This window comes from Lutra lutra, chromosome 5 (genome assembly GCF_902655055.1).
Source record: "Lutra lutra chromosome 5, mLutLut1.2, whole genome shotgun sequence".
NCBI classification, from domain to species: Eukaryota; Metazoa; Chordata; class Mammalia; order Carnivora; family Mustelidae; genus Lutra; species Lutra lutra.
Genome location: NC_062282.1, coordinates 94,577,053 through 94,595,143, shown reverse-complemented (window position 1 = coordinate 94,595,143; position 18,091 = coordinate 94,577,053). Strand labels below are relative to the sequence as shown.

Here is an 18,091-nt window from a genome sequence, read left to right as displayed (position 1 = left end):
GGATCTCAATGTGAGAAAGGAATCCATCAAAATCCTCGAGGAGAACACAGGCAGCAACCTCTTCGACCTCAGCCGCAGCAACATCTTCCTAGGAACATTGCCATAGGCAAGGGAAGCAAGGGCAAAAATGAACTATTGGGATTTTATCAAGATCAAAAGCTTTTGCACAGCAAAGGAAACAGTTAACAAAACCAAAAGACAACTGTCAGAATGGGAGAAGCTATTTGCAAATGACATATCAGATAAAGGGCTAGTGTCTAAAATCTATAAAGAACTTAGCAAACTCAACACCCAAAGAACAAATAATCCAATCAAGAAATGGGCAGAGGACATGAACAGATATTTCTTCAAAGAAGACATCCAGATGGCCAACAGACAGATGAAAAAGTGCTCCACATCACTCGGCATCAGGGAAATACAAATCAAAACCACAATGAGATATCACCTCACACCAGTCAGAATGGCTAAAATTAACACGTCAGGAAATGACATGCTGGCGAGGATGTGGAGAAAGGGGAACCCTCCTACACTGTTGGTGGGAATGCAAGCTGGTGCAACCACTCTGGAAAACAGCATGGAGGTTCCTCAAAATGTTGAAAATAGAACTACCCTATGACCCAGCAATGCACTGCTGGGTATTTACCCTAAAGATACAAACGTAGTGATCCGAAGGGGCACGTGCACCCAAATGTTTATAGCAGCAATGTCTACAATAGCCAAACTATGGAAAGAACCTAGATGTCCATCAACAGATGAATGGATAAAGAAGATGTGGTATACATACACAATGGAATACTACGCAGCCATCAAAAGAAATGAAATCTTGCCATTTGTGACGATGTGGATGGAACTAGAGGGTATCATGCTTAGCGAAATAAGTCAATCGGAGAAAGACAACTATCATATGATCTCCCTGATATGAGGGAGAGGAGATGCAGCATGGGGGGGTTAAGGCGGTAGGAGAAGAGTAAATGAAACAAGATGGGATTGGGAGGGAGACAAACCATAAGTGACTCTTAATCTCATAAAACAAACTGAGGGTTGATGGGGGTAGGGGGGTTGGGAGAGGTGGCGTGGGATTATGGACACTGGGGAGGGTATGTGCTATGGTGAGTGCTGTGAAGTGTGTAAACCTGGCGATTCGCAGACCTGTACCCCTGGGGATAAAAATGTATTATATGTTTATAAAAAATAAAAAAAGACAAATATGAAATTTTAAAACATTTAAAAAAAATATTTATCTATTGAATGGTGACTGCATGACAGATTCCAGAATTAAATGGTTTCTTCTTATCTCAGGTTTTCTCTGGCTTCTAATAAATTGGGAGCTCTAGGAAATGCTGTACTTCTTAATATTTGGCAGCTTGTAGCTCCATTTGCATATAATTTAAATATTTTAAAGTAAAATTAGAAATTTATATTTCTAAAGTTACTTTTAATATGCCAAATGATGTTATTCTCAGACTAAGACTCATATAGCCCATCTAGAATGTTCCTCCCGACTATGCTTTCTTTTTTTTTTTTTTTAAAGGTTATTTAAGGGTATTATTTTTATTTGTACTTAGTTTGTAGATACAGATCTATAAACTGATATTATCACTGAGCTACTATAATCATATTGGGAATCAAATCTGTTTCTCCGAGAACTCTCTTATCTGTTATACTACTAAGTTTGCTTCATGTATAGTTAGAATCAATCATTTATTTATTTACATAGGCTCCATGCCCAGTGTAGGGACTGAACTCACCGAGATCAAGACCAGAGCTGAGCTCAAGAGTTGGACACTTAATTGTCTGAGCCATCCAGGTGCCCCTTTAATCAACTTTTTTTTTTTTTTTAAAGATTTTATTTATCTATTTGACAGAGAGAGAGATCACAAGTAGGCAGAGAGGCAGGCAGAGAGAGAGGGAGAAGCAGGCTCCCTGCCGAGCAGAGACCCTGATGTGGGGCTCGATCCCAGGACCCTGAGATCATGACCTGAGCCGAAGGCAGAGGCTTAACCCACTGAGCCACCCAGGCATCCCTTTAATCAACTTTTTAATTTAGTAACGAGTAAAAGCACATTTGCTAGAGACGATAAACCAGGAATTGCTTGGGAAATGGCTGCAGTTCATTTTAAAGTTATTAAGATATTGCCCCCCAATCTGTGTTTTGTTAATTTTTCAGTCCTGACACGTATTACCCCCACTTGGAGCAATAAATTATAAATACCCATTTTTATTTCTGTAAGATAATACTGAGGTTTGTAAAAAATATTGTTTTACCACGATATTAGTTATATGCCACTAGACTAAGCATAATTTGTCTATTTTGATACATGAGCAAAAACTGATGCTTCTAAAATGTATTCAGTTTTCTGCTTTCTAGATTTGATAGGGTCTAGTGGACACTGCTGTTTCCTTTTACAGACATAATTTTAAAAACAATAACAGTGTAGAATAAAAATCTGTTATTCTATGAACATCAAATATAGGTGCTTTTATTCAAATACACTTAGTTGTAATTAGGCCAAATTTGGACTTTTCCTAGACTGAACTCTTGAGGCCTCAACAGTGACAATTTGTTTGATGGCGATTTTTTTTTTTTTAAAGATTTTATTTGTTTATTTGACAGACAGAGATCGCAAGTAGACAGAGAGGCAGAGAGAGGAGGAAGCAGGCTCCCTACCAAGTAGAGAGCCCAATGCGGGACCCGATCCTAGAACTCTGGGATCATGACCTGAGCCGAAGGCTTTAGCCCACTGAGCCACCCAGGTGCCCCTGATGGTGATATTTTTAGTGCCATGACAGTTTCACTTTCCTTGTGTAAAAGTATGTTCACTGCTTTATCAGATATATGATAGCACAGTGTAGGAATGTTGTTCATAATCAAAACACTCCTCATAGGTTACACAAAGACCATCTTAATTACTGAAATAAGCCTACTTCTTTGTGCCTTAGTTTTCTCACTTGTGAAAGCGGGGTACTAGTGTTGTTTCCTATTCTGGAATAATTTAGATTTCCTTATTTTTTTTTAAAATTAAGGGAAAAACCAATTCCAAGGCTTATAATACTGTAATAATAAAAAGAAATGCCAGTTTTTTTTTGTATATACTCATAAGCCTATTTCCAAAAATTCCTTATTCCAGATATTAAATTACTTAATAAGAAAGAAAAAATGTAAAAGCCACTCTTTATTGCACATGTACAATATATTTAACAATCTCTGTGTTAAACAAATCACTAAAGTAGTTACATTTTGGACATGCATTGTTCTTTAAACTACTGAAAGTAAGTATTTTAATTCTTCAGGTGAGTAATCCTGTAATTTGGAAAGGATTAACACATCTCTTTCTATTGGGGGTCTTTCACATTTACTGTTCTGTTCTTACAATAAATAAAAATGTTGCATTAATGCTATTATTAGGTCTGTTTAAAGAATAGCCAGCTTTTTTGATAATAGAACAGAAAATAAGTAGAGATAATTGGAAACCAAAACTGAATATACCCTGCTAGATTAATTCCCAGAAAGTATAATTTATATTTAATGCACATAATTTGCCTAAGAATAAGTGGTGATTGACTAAATATTTTTTCAGCAAAGATACTATCTACCCAGATTATCATTTCATTTTGTATTTTTCCTACTTTTCAGTGGAGGGAAAACCTCAGTCTTTACAATTAAGTATAAAAGCAGTATTGTAAAATTAGAGCCCATAAATCCTAAACCAGGGGGAATTATGAAATTAATTATGAAATTAATAGTGCATTGTTGCTAAGTGCTAGACAAACTAGCTTCTCAGTAAACTGTAGTTCATTGCATGAAAAACATTAATAAATAAGTCCATTATTCTCATACTTTCTATAAACACCAACAATTTATATAATGCAACATTATAAAAACTTCAAAACACATTTTTAAAAAGGTTTAATTGCTATCTACATCATTTGTGATAGTTCAACTGTAGTAAGATATGAAAATTCCTAAAACGGAAAGAAAAAATAGCAAAGAAAGCAGAAAACAATGAATCCAATGACCCAGTTCACTGAATAAATATAGATGATCACCATATCCATGTCAAACCACCATCCACGGCTATCATCCTCAAAGTGCAGATAATCCATCCTGTGTGCACCATGTGGGAATTGCCTTCTTGTGACTGGAGCTGCACGTCTATGGAAACCTACAAGATGCATCAACACGTTATTGTAAAGCGCATGGAATTCAGGTATGTGCTCAGAAAGGAAGCTGTGTTACGAACACTGGGACCGTGAATAGAGCAGATCTTGATGTCATTGAGTGATATATTGTATTCCTGACAGTTTGTTTCCCCCCAATGATAAACAATAGTCAGAGTCTCTTTTAGTTATGGGTTCTAAGGGCAGGATCAGTAAATTAGCAAAGAGTATGGGGTATGGAGTCAGGAGACCTATTCTTGTTCTGTCACTCTCTTTGGGTCTCTGACTGCTCATTTATACCATCTAATGACTTAATCACAACGGATCCTCACAAATTTTTAAATTATTTTCACAGGCAAGCAATTTCTACATTTGAACTCGATTCAGGTTGTATTGTCACAACCGCTCTTTGTAACTAGTGATCACCAACTTAACCTTTTATCTCATACCTTGAGAATTTTATTGGTATTTGAATAAAATTCTATGCAGAAAATATCTCGTTTTAGCACTGAACAAACTGGACATACAAAATGGTACACCTTTGAAGAAATTTAGGTTTAATTTTTATAAATTTTAAAGCATGGGCTTACTTAAGGAGATTGGTATATAAAAAGCCAATCTCAAAATCTCTAGCAACAACCTTGAAGAAAATGCACGGGGTATGTGACGTGGAATGTTAGCAGTAAGTCAAGGTGCTACGGGGGTACTTCTGCAATGGACATAATTCTGTTCCCAACCTGATTATGATTTCAGGCCTCTCTAGTTTTCACATACAGAAAGTTTTTTTTCTGTTATATTCTGTCATATGGTGTTTAGATTGGCTCTAGCTGGTTTTTCATGCCCTTGTCTGCTCTTTGCTGGTGATGTCAAGAGAGACATGAAGCTCTAAAATGAAAGCACTGCTTAAGAACATAGGAGAAGGAGAAACTATAACAGGAACACAGGAATACATAAAATCATTTAAATTGAAAACAACATAGAACCTGGACCTGCCAATTGATATTTCACTATGAGATGTTAGTTTGTAAAAACCCCTCTTGCTATGGTAAAAGTCACATCAGTGGTTGAAAGGATATGAAAAATGCAACCAGTCAGTCATTTGATTGGACTCCAAGTGCCAGAAAATTATAAAACCAACCAACCAGCCATCAAACAAACAAAAATACAAACAGACCAAAAATGACCTACTGTATCCTTTGGCTACTCAGGGCTCTGAAACTCAACTAGTATACTACAGAAGACAACTAGATCTGATCAGAAGTGTTTAGTAAAGGGACTAATTTTACCAGAAATTAATGCACTCAGTATTTAATAGTAGTAGGTGTGAAATTTTTTGTATGTGAGTGTGTACTTGTCAGTGCTTACGTTTTGGTACCAGAAAAACTACCAGAAAAAGCTAAAGAAAACATCATCTATATGGATAAAGGGAACATCTAGTGGAAACACCACCATGGGATCCTTCCCAGGCAGCTGGTGGCTCTTTGATCTGTTTTTAGCTGAAGTGTTTGAGAGCTGCCTTACAGCACAGGAACACATGTGCAGGGAGGAACTTTCCTGGCGGGGGTTCCTAAATGCAGAGCATTTCAGGAAACCATAAAACCGCCACAATGGTCCTGATTTTAGCTGGTCGGGCCAAATGGCCACTTGCATTGCTATGTGTTTGTGGGTTTTTTTGGTCCCTATAGTGAAGGTAATCACCAGTCAGTGCCTGAAGGTGACCAAGATCAGAGGCAGCGACAAGTCCCAAGCTGATATCTTGTAGACATTAGGATCCTGGTGCCCAATTCTCAGGCCAGGGTGATCAGAGGGTGATAGGATCATTTTTTTGGACCCCAGTGGCTGTACAGTTGGGTGAGGATATCCTTGCAGATCAAAGCCTCTAGTGCTTCACCCTCACTATTCCAGCAACCCATCACTGCACCAGCTTCCACATGGATACCTTCTCTGACAGGTTAGTGGCTATTGTTCACACAGAAGCCAGTGCCCCCAAAAGCTCACAGTTGTGTATTGCACAGGCCACTCACTGACAGTATAGACCCCTGAACTTGAGACTCCTTGGGGGTGACTGGTGTTGGACTCCAATGTGGCTGCTGCAGCCCCAACTTAGCTCTAGTGTGTAATGTGTGCACAGGTGCCACCCCCAAGGGTATAGAGGCCTTCCAAACACTCTGACACAACCTTCCTCCCACCTTATTAAGAGAGCCATTCTTCCTATGGCTTCCCTGGACAAAGCTAAAATCCCATCTGTCCTGAGACTGACCTTGCTAGTCATGTTTCAGACGTTCTAGCCCTCAATTTCAGGCAGTGAAGTAGACCCTTCCACTCTGTCTACAGCTATGGGTAGATCTATACATACAGCAATCTGGAAGAAAGACAGAGTACAGCAGGAGAGAGATGGAGGAATTTAGGACCAGATACATGTATCTACAGAAAGAGACATAAGATAGAACCTATGGAGGCAAATGCAGATGGAGATACAGGTGTATCTGTGTATATATCTAACAGGCAAATAGAATTCTTTTCTGATTTGCAGACTCTGAACATAAAGGTGTTGGAAAGTGGGCCTTAAATGAAGAAATTCAAAATCTCTCATCTCCCAGGGTAAAATGTTAATATTTTGAGGCAGAATTTAAAAAACAAGGAAATAAACTGCTGGCACCCACATTAAAAAAAAAAGTGGTAGTTCTTGTATGACTAAATGAAAGTATTACTGAGAGATATTACATCTCCTTGTGAAATAACTGCACTTTTTTTCGGTAATATGTACCTGCTAATTATTTAGAGCTTGAACATAAGCTTGCCCAATGGCAACATCTCTTGGTTGACCAATACATAGTTTCAGAGTCTTCTAAAAAAAAAAAAAAAATCAAATTTCAAAGGACTGATAATCTGATCGTAATCTTTGGTTTTTACTTACTAATGCCTACTTTAAGTATTTCTGTCCTTATTAGTCTTAGTGGGGACAATAGAATAAATTATGGAAAGGCTATAATTTTGGTAGCTGCTAGTAACTCTGGTGATAAAAGTTCTGTGAGGCTCAAGCTTTAAGCAGATTCTCGTTCATCCATTTTAACAATGGAAGAACACTAAACATGCTTCAGATCAAGCTGCTTATTCTGATGGCAAGGTTACACTCACTTGGGTAGTAGTATTTAAAGTCAAACTTCTTTGATCAAAGATAATTCTAGATAACTGTTTATTTAAGAAAAGTACATAGCATCTTAATTTTTGTAATCAATGAACATGCAATAACTTTCCATTTAGTTGTGTCTTTTCTGATTACTTTCATCAATATTTTATAATTTTCAGTAAATTATATTTACTTACATTATGTAGATGTAAAACATGAAATTAAAAAGGATGAGATAAAGGGGAAATGGTAAATTAGAGGGCCATATTTCAAATAGGTTTGTAATAATTCATAATGTTTTTGGCTGACTTCCTATCACATTTTATTTTTAAATTATTAATTTTTATTGCTTATAAAACGTTTACAATAGGATGATGTTTCTTCCTGTCTTTTTTGGTTGCTTTGTTAGTATTAAGTCTCTTGTGTACTTTGCACTAATATTTATCTAAAACTAGATAATATAAAGTAAAATCCATTTAACTGGGCATATGCAAACTTCAACATATTTTAACAGATAGAAAACACACCAACAAAGTCCGTCCTTCGGTAATTCGACTTCCAGTTTTCCTCAGCCAACATTACATACCATCATAACCTCTAAGTAAGAATGCCACTGTTAGTCTTCACTCAATATTATTAAAGCTTAACTTCTGTTTAGATAAGTAGAATATATTCTTTTATGTTCTCTTCCCACATTCCAGTGGGTTGCTTTGTACCCACCTGGGGGGGGTATTCTTTTTTGGAGAGCATATTAAGGGAATTTCATCCCAACGGGTTTTTACGACTATCTAACCACCATTCTCTAAACTGTAGTCATTATTTTAAGAGAAAAGGGGGTCTTTCTGTTAGTATAGGAGGGAGGGGAAGTGGGAAAAGTTTTTCGCACAAAGATTAGCCTAATACATAAACACAAATATTTCCAAAGTAGCTGATATTCCTTTTCCAAAGCTTCTTCACAAATAGAGGCTGGAGAATAGGTAGCACTATTATTGGAAATTATTATTATATAACAAAGTGATTTTTCTGACCTAAAGGATTATTTATAAACCTTAGATGTTTCAGATTTAGGTTTCAGTTGGTTGGGTCAAAGGAACGATGGTATTAATGGTATAGCCCTAGAAAAAAGTAGGGCTAAGAGAAGACATGGCACAAAAGACGAAGCATTATGTATGGGTGGGGAGATCATATGTGCTGGTTTCCCCAGGACAGTCTTAGTTTACTTTTGTTGTCCTGGTAGAAGTACTAATAGAGTGCCTCTCATTCTGAAAGTGTTCTCATTAATGCTAATTTTCAGCTCTGAACACCACAAGACTCAGGCAGTAAGTTTTTATAGGTAAGGTGGATAAGGATCATTGCTTAATATTAATTTCTTTTTCAAGAAAAAAAGAGAGGGGAGAGAAAGGGAGGGTCAGAGGGAGAGAAGATCTTAAGCAGTATCCATGCCCAGAGTGGAGCCTGATGAGGGGCTTGATCTCATGATCCGAGCTGAAATCAAGATAGCCACTTAACCCCCTGAGCCACCCAGGTACCCCTTAAATTTTGTCTAGGTGGGGAGTTAGTAAGTAGGTTTTTGTAAATATTTTGGGATTTTCAAAGCTATACATTGGATGGGATGATTGTAATTTCTCAATCAAAATCTGATGAAAGGAAAATCACCTCACAGATATTGTTACTTGGTACGTATTAGATTATGACATCAGAAGAATTGCAAGAATACTAACCAGTGATTAATTCCAGTAATCAGTAACTGATTCCCCTGTAAAATGATCACAATGAAAGGACCTAATCACTGGGCTACCATGAGGATTAGATGAATTAATACATATAAAGCACAGGCCTGGTCCATTATAAAGGTTCAGTGCATGTCAGATTTTTCTTCTTACATTATTATTACTATTGTTACTATTAATATGTGGAAGAAGCTACCTTTTCTTGCCAGAGTTTGTTTTTCATATTATGTCTATCTTTTCTGGATAAATCAATGAGTTGACCATTGATGGTTCAAACAAAATGGTTTCTAACTGTTTAATTATGAGTTGATTTCTTCAAGGCAGTGGGTAATTTTAAGTACATTCTCAGGGTATAGACACTGAAACTATGAGATCTACTTAACATTTATAGAGGGCATATTTACGATCTGTGAGTTGCTGAGGATTTTAAGGTATTTTAGGAAACTATTAGGAAACATTATTATATATTATATATATTAAGAAACGAAGGTATTTTAGGAAACTAGGAGTCTAGAGCAGTGTTTCTCAATCTTTTTTTTTTAAATTAGCACCCCCATAAGGGGAAAAATAAGTTAAATTTAAATTTATGTATTCTAATCAATAAATTAACTTAAACCTACTTTCTTCCTAATGAGAGACAATAAATAGGAAAGAATAAGATTTTGTCAGGTACAGTTAAGCTTTTGAGGGCCACAAACCAAAGTATTGCCTAGGATTTTTTGGTGGCCCCCCAAACCAATCTTTGCCCCCCAAAATCCTAGGATGGCCTAGGAGACAGTATGCCTAAAACCATCATAATAGTGAAATATAGACATATATATATATAGTGATATAGGCAACTACTTTATTCCAAGAGCATTTGGATTGGAATTAATGGAGTGAAAACTTCTGCACCAGGAATTCACTTTTACATGGACTTAACCACAACCTATTACTGGTGAAAACCAATAATAGTCTGGTATTCAGACATGGCTTAAAGAGTATCTAATAATATTAGTACTTCTACCTGTGCTATTTTAAAGTAAAGAACACAGTAAAAACATAAACTTCATACTCCCCCCCCCCCCTCCCCCCATATATTACAGGGAAAAAAAGCACTGTGCAGGGAAAATCATCTTCATCAAGAGATCAGAAAATTTGGATTCTTGTGCCAATATTAAACATAACCATTCAGTCAAGTCAAAATAGTGTCTCTGTATTTTGCAAGATGTTCATATGGTTTTCCTTCTTTAATCTGTTAAGGTGATGAATTCACACAGATTTTTAAAAAAATGTTGAATAATTTAAAGTGACAGATTTTCCAATGTTTTATCATTCCTTCATACCTAGGACAAATTACATGTATTCATGATACTCATTTTCATATACTGATGAGTTCAGCTTTATATATTTTATATGGAATTTTTATGCCTATGTTTGTAAGGAAGATTGGTGTATAATTTTCTGTTTTATGTTATTTTTGCCTGGTTTATCATTATTTTATTGGCTTTTTAAAATATGTTGGCAAATGGGTGACAATTCTACATGGGTCTCTGTGTCTGCGTATCTTGTAAACAGAAGTAATGACTGCTTCTATTCTGTACTGTTTCTTTCTTTTTTTTTTTTTTAAAGATTTTATTTATTGATTTGACAGAGAGAGATCACAAGTAGACAGAGAGGCAGGCAGAGAGAGAGAGAGGGAAGCAGGCTCCCTGCCGAGCAGAGAGCCCGATGCGGGACTCGATCCCAGGACCCTGAGATCATGACCTGAGCCGAAGGCAGTGGCTTAACCCACTGAGCCACCCAGGCGCCCTCTGTACTGTTTCTTGAAAGATATTCCTATAGCATACAATCTTGGCAGACAGGATGTTCCCCTTTGGGAACATACTATATTTGAAATTTATAAAATAATTGAATTTTGGGGCACCTGGATGGCTCAGATGGTTGAGTATCTGACTTTTGATTTAGGCTCAGGTCAATATCTCAGTGTCGTGAGATTAAGCCCCGCATTGGGCTCCGTGCTGAGCATGGAGCCTGCTTAAGACTTTTCTCTCTGCCCCCACCTCCTGCTTGTACTCTCTCTCTTAAAAAAAAAAAAAAAATTAGAAAAAGAACTAAATTTTATGAGCTCAGAGCTCTCCAGGTAATACAACCCAGTGTGTGTGTGTAGGTATCATCTGGCCCTATCTGTAATGTCCTAGGAGAAAAAGGGATCAGGTATCCATCATCAATTCTGCTGTTTTGACTAATGTTGTGAGTAACAGACCATCCTTTGTTTCTGCCCCAGGAATCTTACACTTTTTGCAAACATCCATGAAAGTGGAAGACTAATTTGTTAGCTTGCTAATTAATAGGGTAAAATCTCAGACCCTTGAGAGTTCTCAATATTTACAATCTTGTGTCTTTTTACTCTATGAAACAATGTGGATAAAATTACAATCCTTGATGGTTTGGTGAATCTAGCCTATAAAACCATTTGGCCCTGTTGTCTTTTCAAGTCTGGGGGTAAATTTTTAAATTCCAATTCTTTACTAGTTGTATCAGTTTCTTTATTAATCACCAGTCTGTTAATGTTTTCTAAGGTTTTCTTAAGTTTTTCCATTTTTATATATTATCCATTCAATCCAAGTTTTTAAACATATTGGACTAAAATTTGCATAATTGTGGTACCTTTAGTGCTCCACGCAAATAATCTGGTCTTCTGAGTACATCATTTATTTTGCACTTCTCTGCTGCTGAGAAGGTTAGGCATGGCCATGAGACTTGACCAATGAAAATGACTGTTCAAACAAAATATTCTGCATTGCTTCTGGGTAGAGCATTTATCAGTTTGAAAGGCTGCAGCAGTCTTTTCCCTTCCTCCCTAGCAACTACCAAAATACCAGACAGACTGCTCAGTCAGCTTTGGTCATAAAGCTTAAGATGATATGGCACAGAGGACTCAGGAGTTAAGGGAAAATTATTTCAACATCACTAGGCATTCTGATTGAGAATCACAAAATAATCTATAAAGCTATTCAAGAAAAGGATGATAATCCCTAAAGTTGAATCTGACTTTTTTTTCCCCCATCTCTTTTTTTTTTCCTTCATGTGTGAAAGTACTCTTGGAGAAATTTCATTGTGTGAAATTGAAGAGTAACAAAGGACTGTGGAGAAAATCTCCAAGTCAGAGTTAGGTTGAGAAAAAATACAAAGAAGAAACCACATTCTAGAATCTCAAACAGGTACTTCTGCCATTTTATAGATTCTATTTTCTAAAAACAATTTTACCTCTGAAGGATTTTTCTCCTATCCTAGAAGATAAAGGCCATCACTCCCTGCCCCTCCGTATGGTTTAAGTTTACATTCACCATCAGAGACTATAAATAAGGTAGTCTCCATTATTTTGAAGACTCTTTCAGAGACATAAAGGTTGTGCACAATTATCTCATATATTTTTTCAATTTTAGCAACTTTCACAGTGCTTATACTGGATACTAAATGTATTTGCTGAATGGATGGATGAGTGAGTGCCTGTATATAAGGAAAGACATCAGAAAATAGAATGAATAATTAGCCTGTTTTTCCAGAATGTTTCAAATCAGGCCTCCCAAATATATTTTTAGCAGGAACAGAATATTATTATGAATGTATTTGAGATGCATTTTGTAGCTCTTAAGAAAAAATATTCTTTAGAAGTTAGTTCAGAGAGCACTGAAATTAGTATTAAAAGGGAAAGAGTCATCTGTCATATGCCAAGCATTGGGCAAAGCCTCAGATATATCATTGAACAAGAGAGACACACTGCATGCTCAGAGCTTAAATCTGGTTTCGGAATGAACAACGATGACAGACTACTACTGATTGATTCTTATTTTACAGTCATTGCAATAAGTATCAAATTCATCAACACTCTGTAAATAAGGGAATTAGTTAAGGCAACTTCTACTAAGATTTGAACCTATTTCTTTTTCTCTCATCTGGGGACCATTTGATTTCCAATTCTGCTAGTTAACAACTGTGTGATCCTGAGCAAGTTACTTCACCTTTCTTACTGAGTTTCTGGAGATAATGAATGAGGACAGTAAGATCTTTCCAACCTTACCCATCTTACATCTTACATGTAGTTAGGTGCTTTAAAAAAAGGAAGTATGCGATATCCTTCATGTGTGATGAGACAGACAAAAGGTTGAAGCACAGTATTTTACTGCTGTCTTTTTCGTATTACATAAGACATTTATAGTGCCAAGTTGATTGATCTAAGTAGGCCTTAGCAGAGGTGGAGTGATATTTTTATAGTCAAAAGTAGGTATAGAGTTACTCTGTTAATATACTTGAAAAGCTAATACAAAATGAATTTTAAATGTCATCTTTTTCTCCTGTATTTTTAGGATACCAGAGTCAAATGTACAAGTCCTATAAGATTAATTTTTTTTCTAATGAATACATTAAAGTATGTGTGGATTACATATAGTTCTATAACACCTGTTTAATTTTCAGTATACAGTTGAACCTTGAACAACATGGATTTGAGCTGTGCGGGGACACTTACAAGTGGATTCTTTTTTTTTTTTAAAGATTTATTTACTTTAGAGAGAAAGAGAATGTGAGCTGGGGAGGGGCAGAGGGAGGGAAAGAAAGAATCTCAAGCAGACTCCCCCCTGAGCACGGAGTCCCATGCAGAGGCTCCATCTCACCACCCTGAGATCATGACTTGAGTTGAAGAGTCGGGGGGTTAAACAACTAAGCCACCCAGGTGCCCCACAAGTGGATTTTTTCCCAATAAATACATACACAGTAATGTAAAAGTATTCTCTTTTCCTTATGATTTTCTTAACATTTTTCTCTTGCTTTATAGTAAGAATACAGTATGTAATACATATACAAGTAGACTGTATATCTTATCAGCCAGGCTTCTGGTCAGCAGTTGGTTATAAGTAGCTTTGAAGGAGTCAAAATTTAAGTGTGGATTTTTAATTATGGAGGGGTATTGGCAACCTTAACATCTGTATTGTTCAAGGGTCAACTGTAGTTTATAAAGTTGTCAGGCAAAATCACAAAAAATTCTGTTTTGTTTCTGTTAAGGTAAAAAATGAATATCATGATTTCTTTCAAAGATATTTTTGTGGCAAAAATATATAACACGAAATCTGCCATTTTAACAATTTTTTGGTGTACAACTCAATAGCATTAATTACATTTACAAAGTTGTACAACCATTATCACAAAGACAACCTTTGTAGCCATTAAGGAGTAATTTCCCATTCTCCTCAGTCTCTGGTAACCTCTAATCAATGAATTTGTCTATTCCGGGTATCGCATAGGAGTCAGATCATAAAATATTCATCCTTTGGGGTCTGAGTATTTCACCCAGTGTAACATTTTCAAGGTTCACTGATACTGTAAGCAGGTATCATAAATTCATTTCTTTTCATGGCTAAATAATATCCCGTGGTATATACATACAATGTATGTACAATGTATGTACAATATCCTATTGTATGTATATACCACATTTCTGTTTATCCATTGATTTGTTTATGGCTACCTGGATTGCTTCCATTTGTTGTCTATGATGAATAATGCTACAGTAAACATTGGGATACAAGTATCTCTTCGAGTTCTTGTTTTCAGTTCTTTGGGGTATATATCTAGGAGAAGATCTGTTAAGTCATGGTAATTCTATATTTAGCTTTTTGAGGAAACTCCAAAATATTTTTGCAGTGGGATGCATCATTTTACTTCACTACCAGCAATCTTTGAGGATTCCTATTTCTCCACATTCTTGTAAATACTTGTTTTCTGTTAAAAATTTTTGTTAGAGCTGTTCTAGTAGCTGTGATCTCATTGTGGTTTTCATTCCCTTAATGACTAATGATGTTGAGCCTTTTAAAATATCCTTATTGGTTATTTGTATATCTTTGGAGAAATGTCTATTTCAAGTCTGTTGCTCATTTTTTTTTTTTAAAGATTTTATTTATTTATTTGACAGAGAGAGATCACAAGTAGACGGAGAGGCAGGCAGAGAGAGAGAGAGGGAAGCAGGCCTCTCGCTGAGCAGAGAGCCCGATGTGGGACTCGATCCCAGGACCCTGAGATCATGACCCGAGCCGAAGGCAGCGGCTTAACCCACTGAGCCACCCAGGCGCCCCCTGTTGCTCATTTTTTAATTGGGTTGTCTTACTGAGTTCTTTATATATATATTCTGGGTATTAAGCCCTTATGAAATATGATTTGTAAATGTTTTCTCGTATGGAGGCTGCATTTAATGAAGTTCAGTTTTTTAATTTTAGTGTTCATGTTTTTGATATTATGCCCAAGAATCCAGTGGTCATGAAGATTTGCCCCTATATTTTCTTCGAAAGAGTTTTATGGTTTTCTGTCAGAATGGCTAAAATTAACACAGCAAACAACAGGTGTTGGCAAGGATGCAGAGAAGGGGCAACCCTCTTGTACTGTTGGTGGGAATGCAAACTGGGGCAGCCACTCTGGAGAACAGTATAGAGGTTCCTCAAAAAATTAAAAATAGAACTACCTGTAATCCAGCAATTTCACTAATAGGTATTTACCCAAAAGATACAAAAATACTGATTCGAAGGGGCATATGCACCCCATTTTTTTATAGCAGCAATGTCCATAATAGCCAAACTATAGAAAGAGTCCAGATGTCTATCAACAGATGAATGGATAAAGAAGATGTGGCATGCATACAACACACACACACACACAAATAGAATATTACTTAGCCATCACAAAGAATGAATGCTTGCCATTTGCAATGATGTGGATGGGGCTAGAATGTATTATGCTAAGTGAAATATATCAGTCAGAGAAAGACAAATACCATATGATCTCACCCATATATGGATTCTAAGAAAAAAAGAGATCAACATAAAGAGGAAAACAAAGGAGAGAGGGAAACCCTAAGAGACTCTTGAGGATACAGAACAAACTGAGGGCTGATGGAGGGAAGAGAGTGGGAGAATGGGCTAGATGAGTGATGGATATTAAAGAGAGCACTTGTGATGAGCACTGGATATTGTATGTCAGTGAGGAATCACTGAAATCTATTCCTAAAACCAACATTGCACTGTATGTTAAGTAAGTGCAATTTAAATTAAGAATAATGAACTAGTAACCTTATTATTTTCTGTTCTGTGTGAACTCTTAGGACATACCACATAAGCAATGTAGAATAAAATATAAATGACTAGAAACTTCGAGTTTCTAGAAACATGTAATCAGTCCTTTTAAGTTCTGCTTGGTATGTTTTGAGAAATTATCCTTATAGTCTTTCATTTTCCCAGATTAGAGAAAGCAATGAAAGAAAAAGCAGTTTCTGTGCCATTATTACTGTATTCGCTCTTTTCAATTTTAAGAAAAAGGAAATTTAAATGTAATAATGAAAAAAAAATGGGATAGAAGTTAAATGGTGTTAGATTATATTATCATATTCTACTATAACATCTATGTATATAGCCTTGCATTATATCTAGTGTAGCTATAAAATAGTTCAGCTATTTCAATACTGGTACAATTGTGATGTTTTTCTGTTTTAAGTATCTCAGGCTGTTTTGGTTAACTCTAACACAAGCCTAATTAAGGAAAGGTAAAAATTTGAAGTTTTATCTGTTCAGGCATTTGAAAGTTTTCAGTGCCAAATTATAAATCTGGAAACATGAAAATGTCTTCATATTATCCTATTAACTTTAGTGAGCTAATACTCTAATGCTATTAAAATTTGTAGGTATACATCTCATTTAATATTAATCTATTTTAAGCCATAATAAGTAAGTCCTTCTACTTCATATGCACTGCAAAAATAAAAGACACAGCTACAGCTATGGTATAGTTAATCATAGTCTTTCTGCCAGTTGACAAGAAGGATCTGGAACTTCTAAGCATGTCTTCAGATTATTAGCATACTCTTCATGTCCCCAAAGGAAACAAGCTGGGACTTTCCTAGATACTTACTACTTTTTAATTCTTTTTAGAATTTATCTCTTGAGATTACCTTTATAGCCAATTCAATCCAATTTCCTCTTTTAACAGATATATTTTTTAACATATATGTATTTACAGGTGAACAGACAAATACTTAGTGCCTTGGATACAATACCACTTTATGGTCTCCCCAAATGTCCTGGCATTTTGCTCAGAGAAGTGTTCACAGCATATTGGCTAAACTTTAGTTTGTGCAATTACTTGTAGATTTCTTAAATTTGCACTGTAGTTTCAGTTGTTTGTATTTGCTATCCAAAACAAATGGACAACTGTCACACACTATTAAACTATCACTACACTAAGCCAGGGTTAATTTCATTTTAGTGTAAAACAAACACCATCTCCTTTATTTATAGCGTTGCATTCCATCTAATTAATCTGCTCTTCATAATATTATGAATATGTTACTGCCTGGAAGTCAGAGAATTAAATAAAAGGGTTTTTTAAGGTCTTTCCATTCTGAGTCCACAGTTCTGTACTGCTGTATAACTACAAGTCCTAGCAGCTTCTAGAGTGATGTACCTCACCTTTGGTACTTTGGCTGCACATTGGAATCTCTGGAGGAACTCTAAATACTGACATCTGGGATCCATCTCCAGAGATTCTGATTTAATTGGTCTGGGATATGGCTAGGGCACCAGGATTCATTCATGGTCACAGTGTGAAATAACAAATTAATACCCAGAAACTGTTTTGCTTCAAAAAACAAAATAAAACCTTAGCTCTTTCCTTCCTTAATACAGAAAAAAAAAATTATTTTCCATCTGTTAAAGTCAGTTGAGGACCTGGAAATTTTCCGAGATGAGAAGTTCTGTTTCATAATAATTGTCTTATTTTGTAGTTGCTCTATTTTAGGAAGGCTAATTCCTGAAATTCTGGATTAAGATTATGAATGCTGATGATTATCCCTCTTGGAAGTTCTTTATCTTTTTATTAGTGTGATCAAGCTAACTGCTCACCTGAGTGGAGTGAAAAGAGTATGAATAGTTTACATTTTACTTGCTATGAGGGATACATGATGCAAACCAAATTCCTTAGAAGCTGGTTATGTCATTTTGAAAAAAATGGTTTTTACTATGCAAGTTTAATAATACTCTAAAAAAAGAAAAAA

The 18,091-nt window shown here is 36.0% G+C and overlaps 1 protein-coding gene across 1 annotated transcript in view; it reads right to left on the bottom strand.

Moving 5' to 3' along the window:
* Positions 1 to 2,951: 2,951 nt before the first annotated feature.
* RNF180 (ring finger protein 180) overlaps positions 2,952 to 18,091 on the bottom strand; it is a 190,121-nt gene continuing 174,981 nt past the window's right edge. Inside the window, exon 7 of the mRNA XM_047731593.1 lies at positions 2,952 to 4,163. Within this exon, the coding sequence (XP_047587549.1) occupies positions 3,964 to 4,163 (200 nt within the window). The 3' untranslated portion in view covers positions 2,952 to 3,963. The remainder of the gene's footprint in view (positions 4,164 to 18,091) is intronic.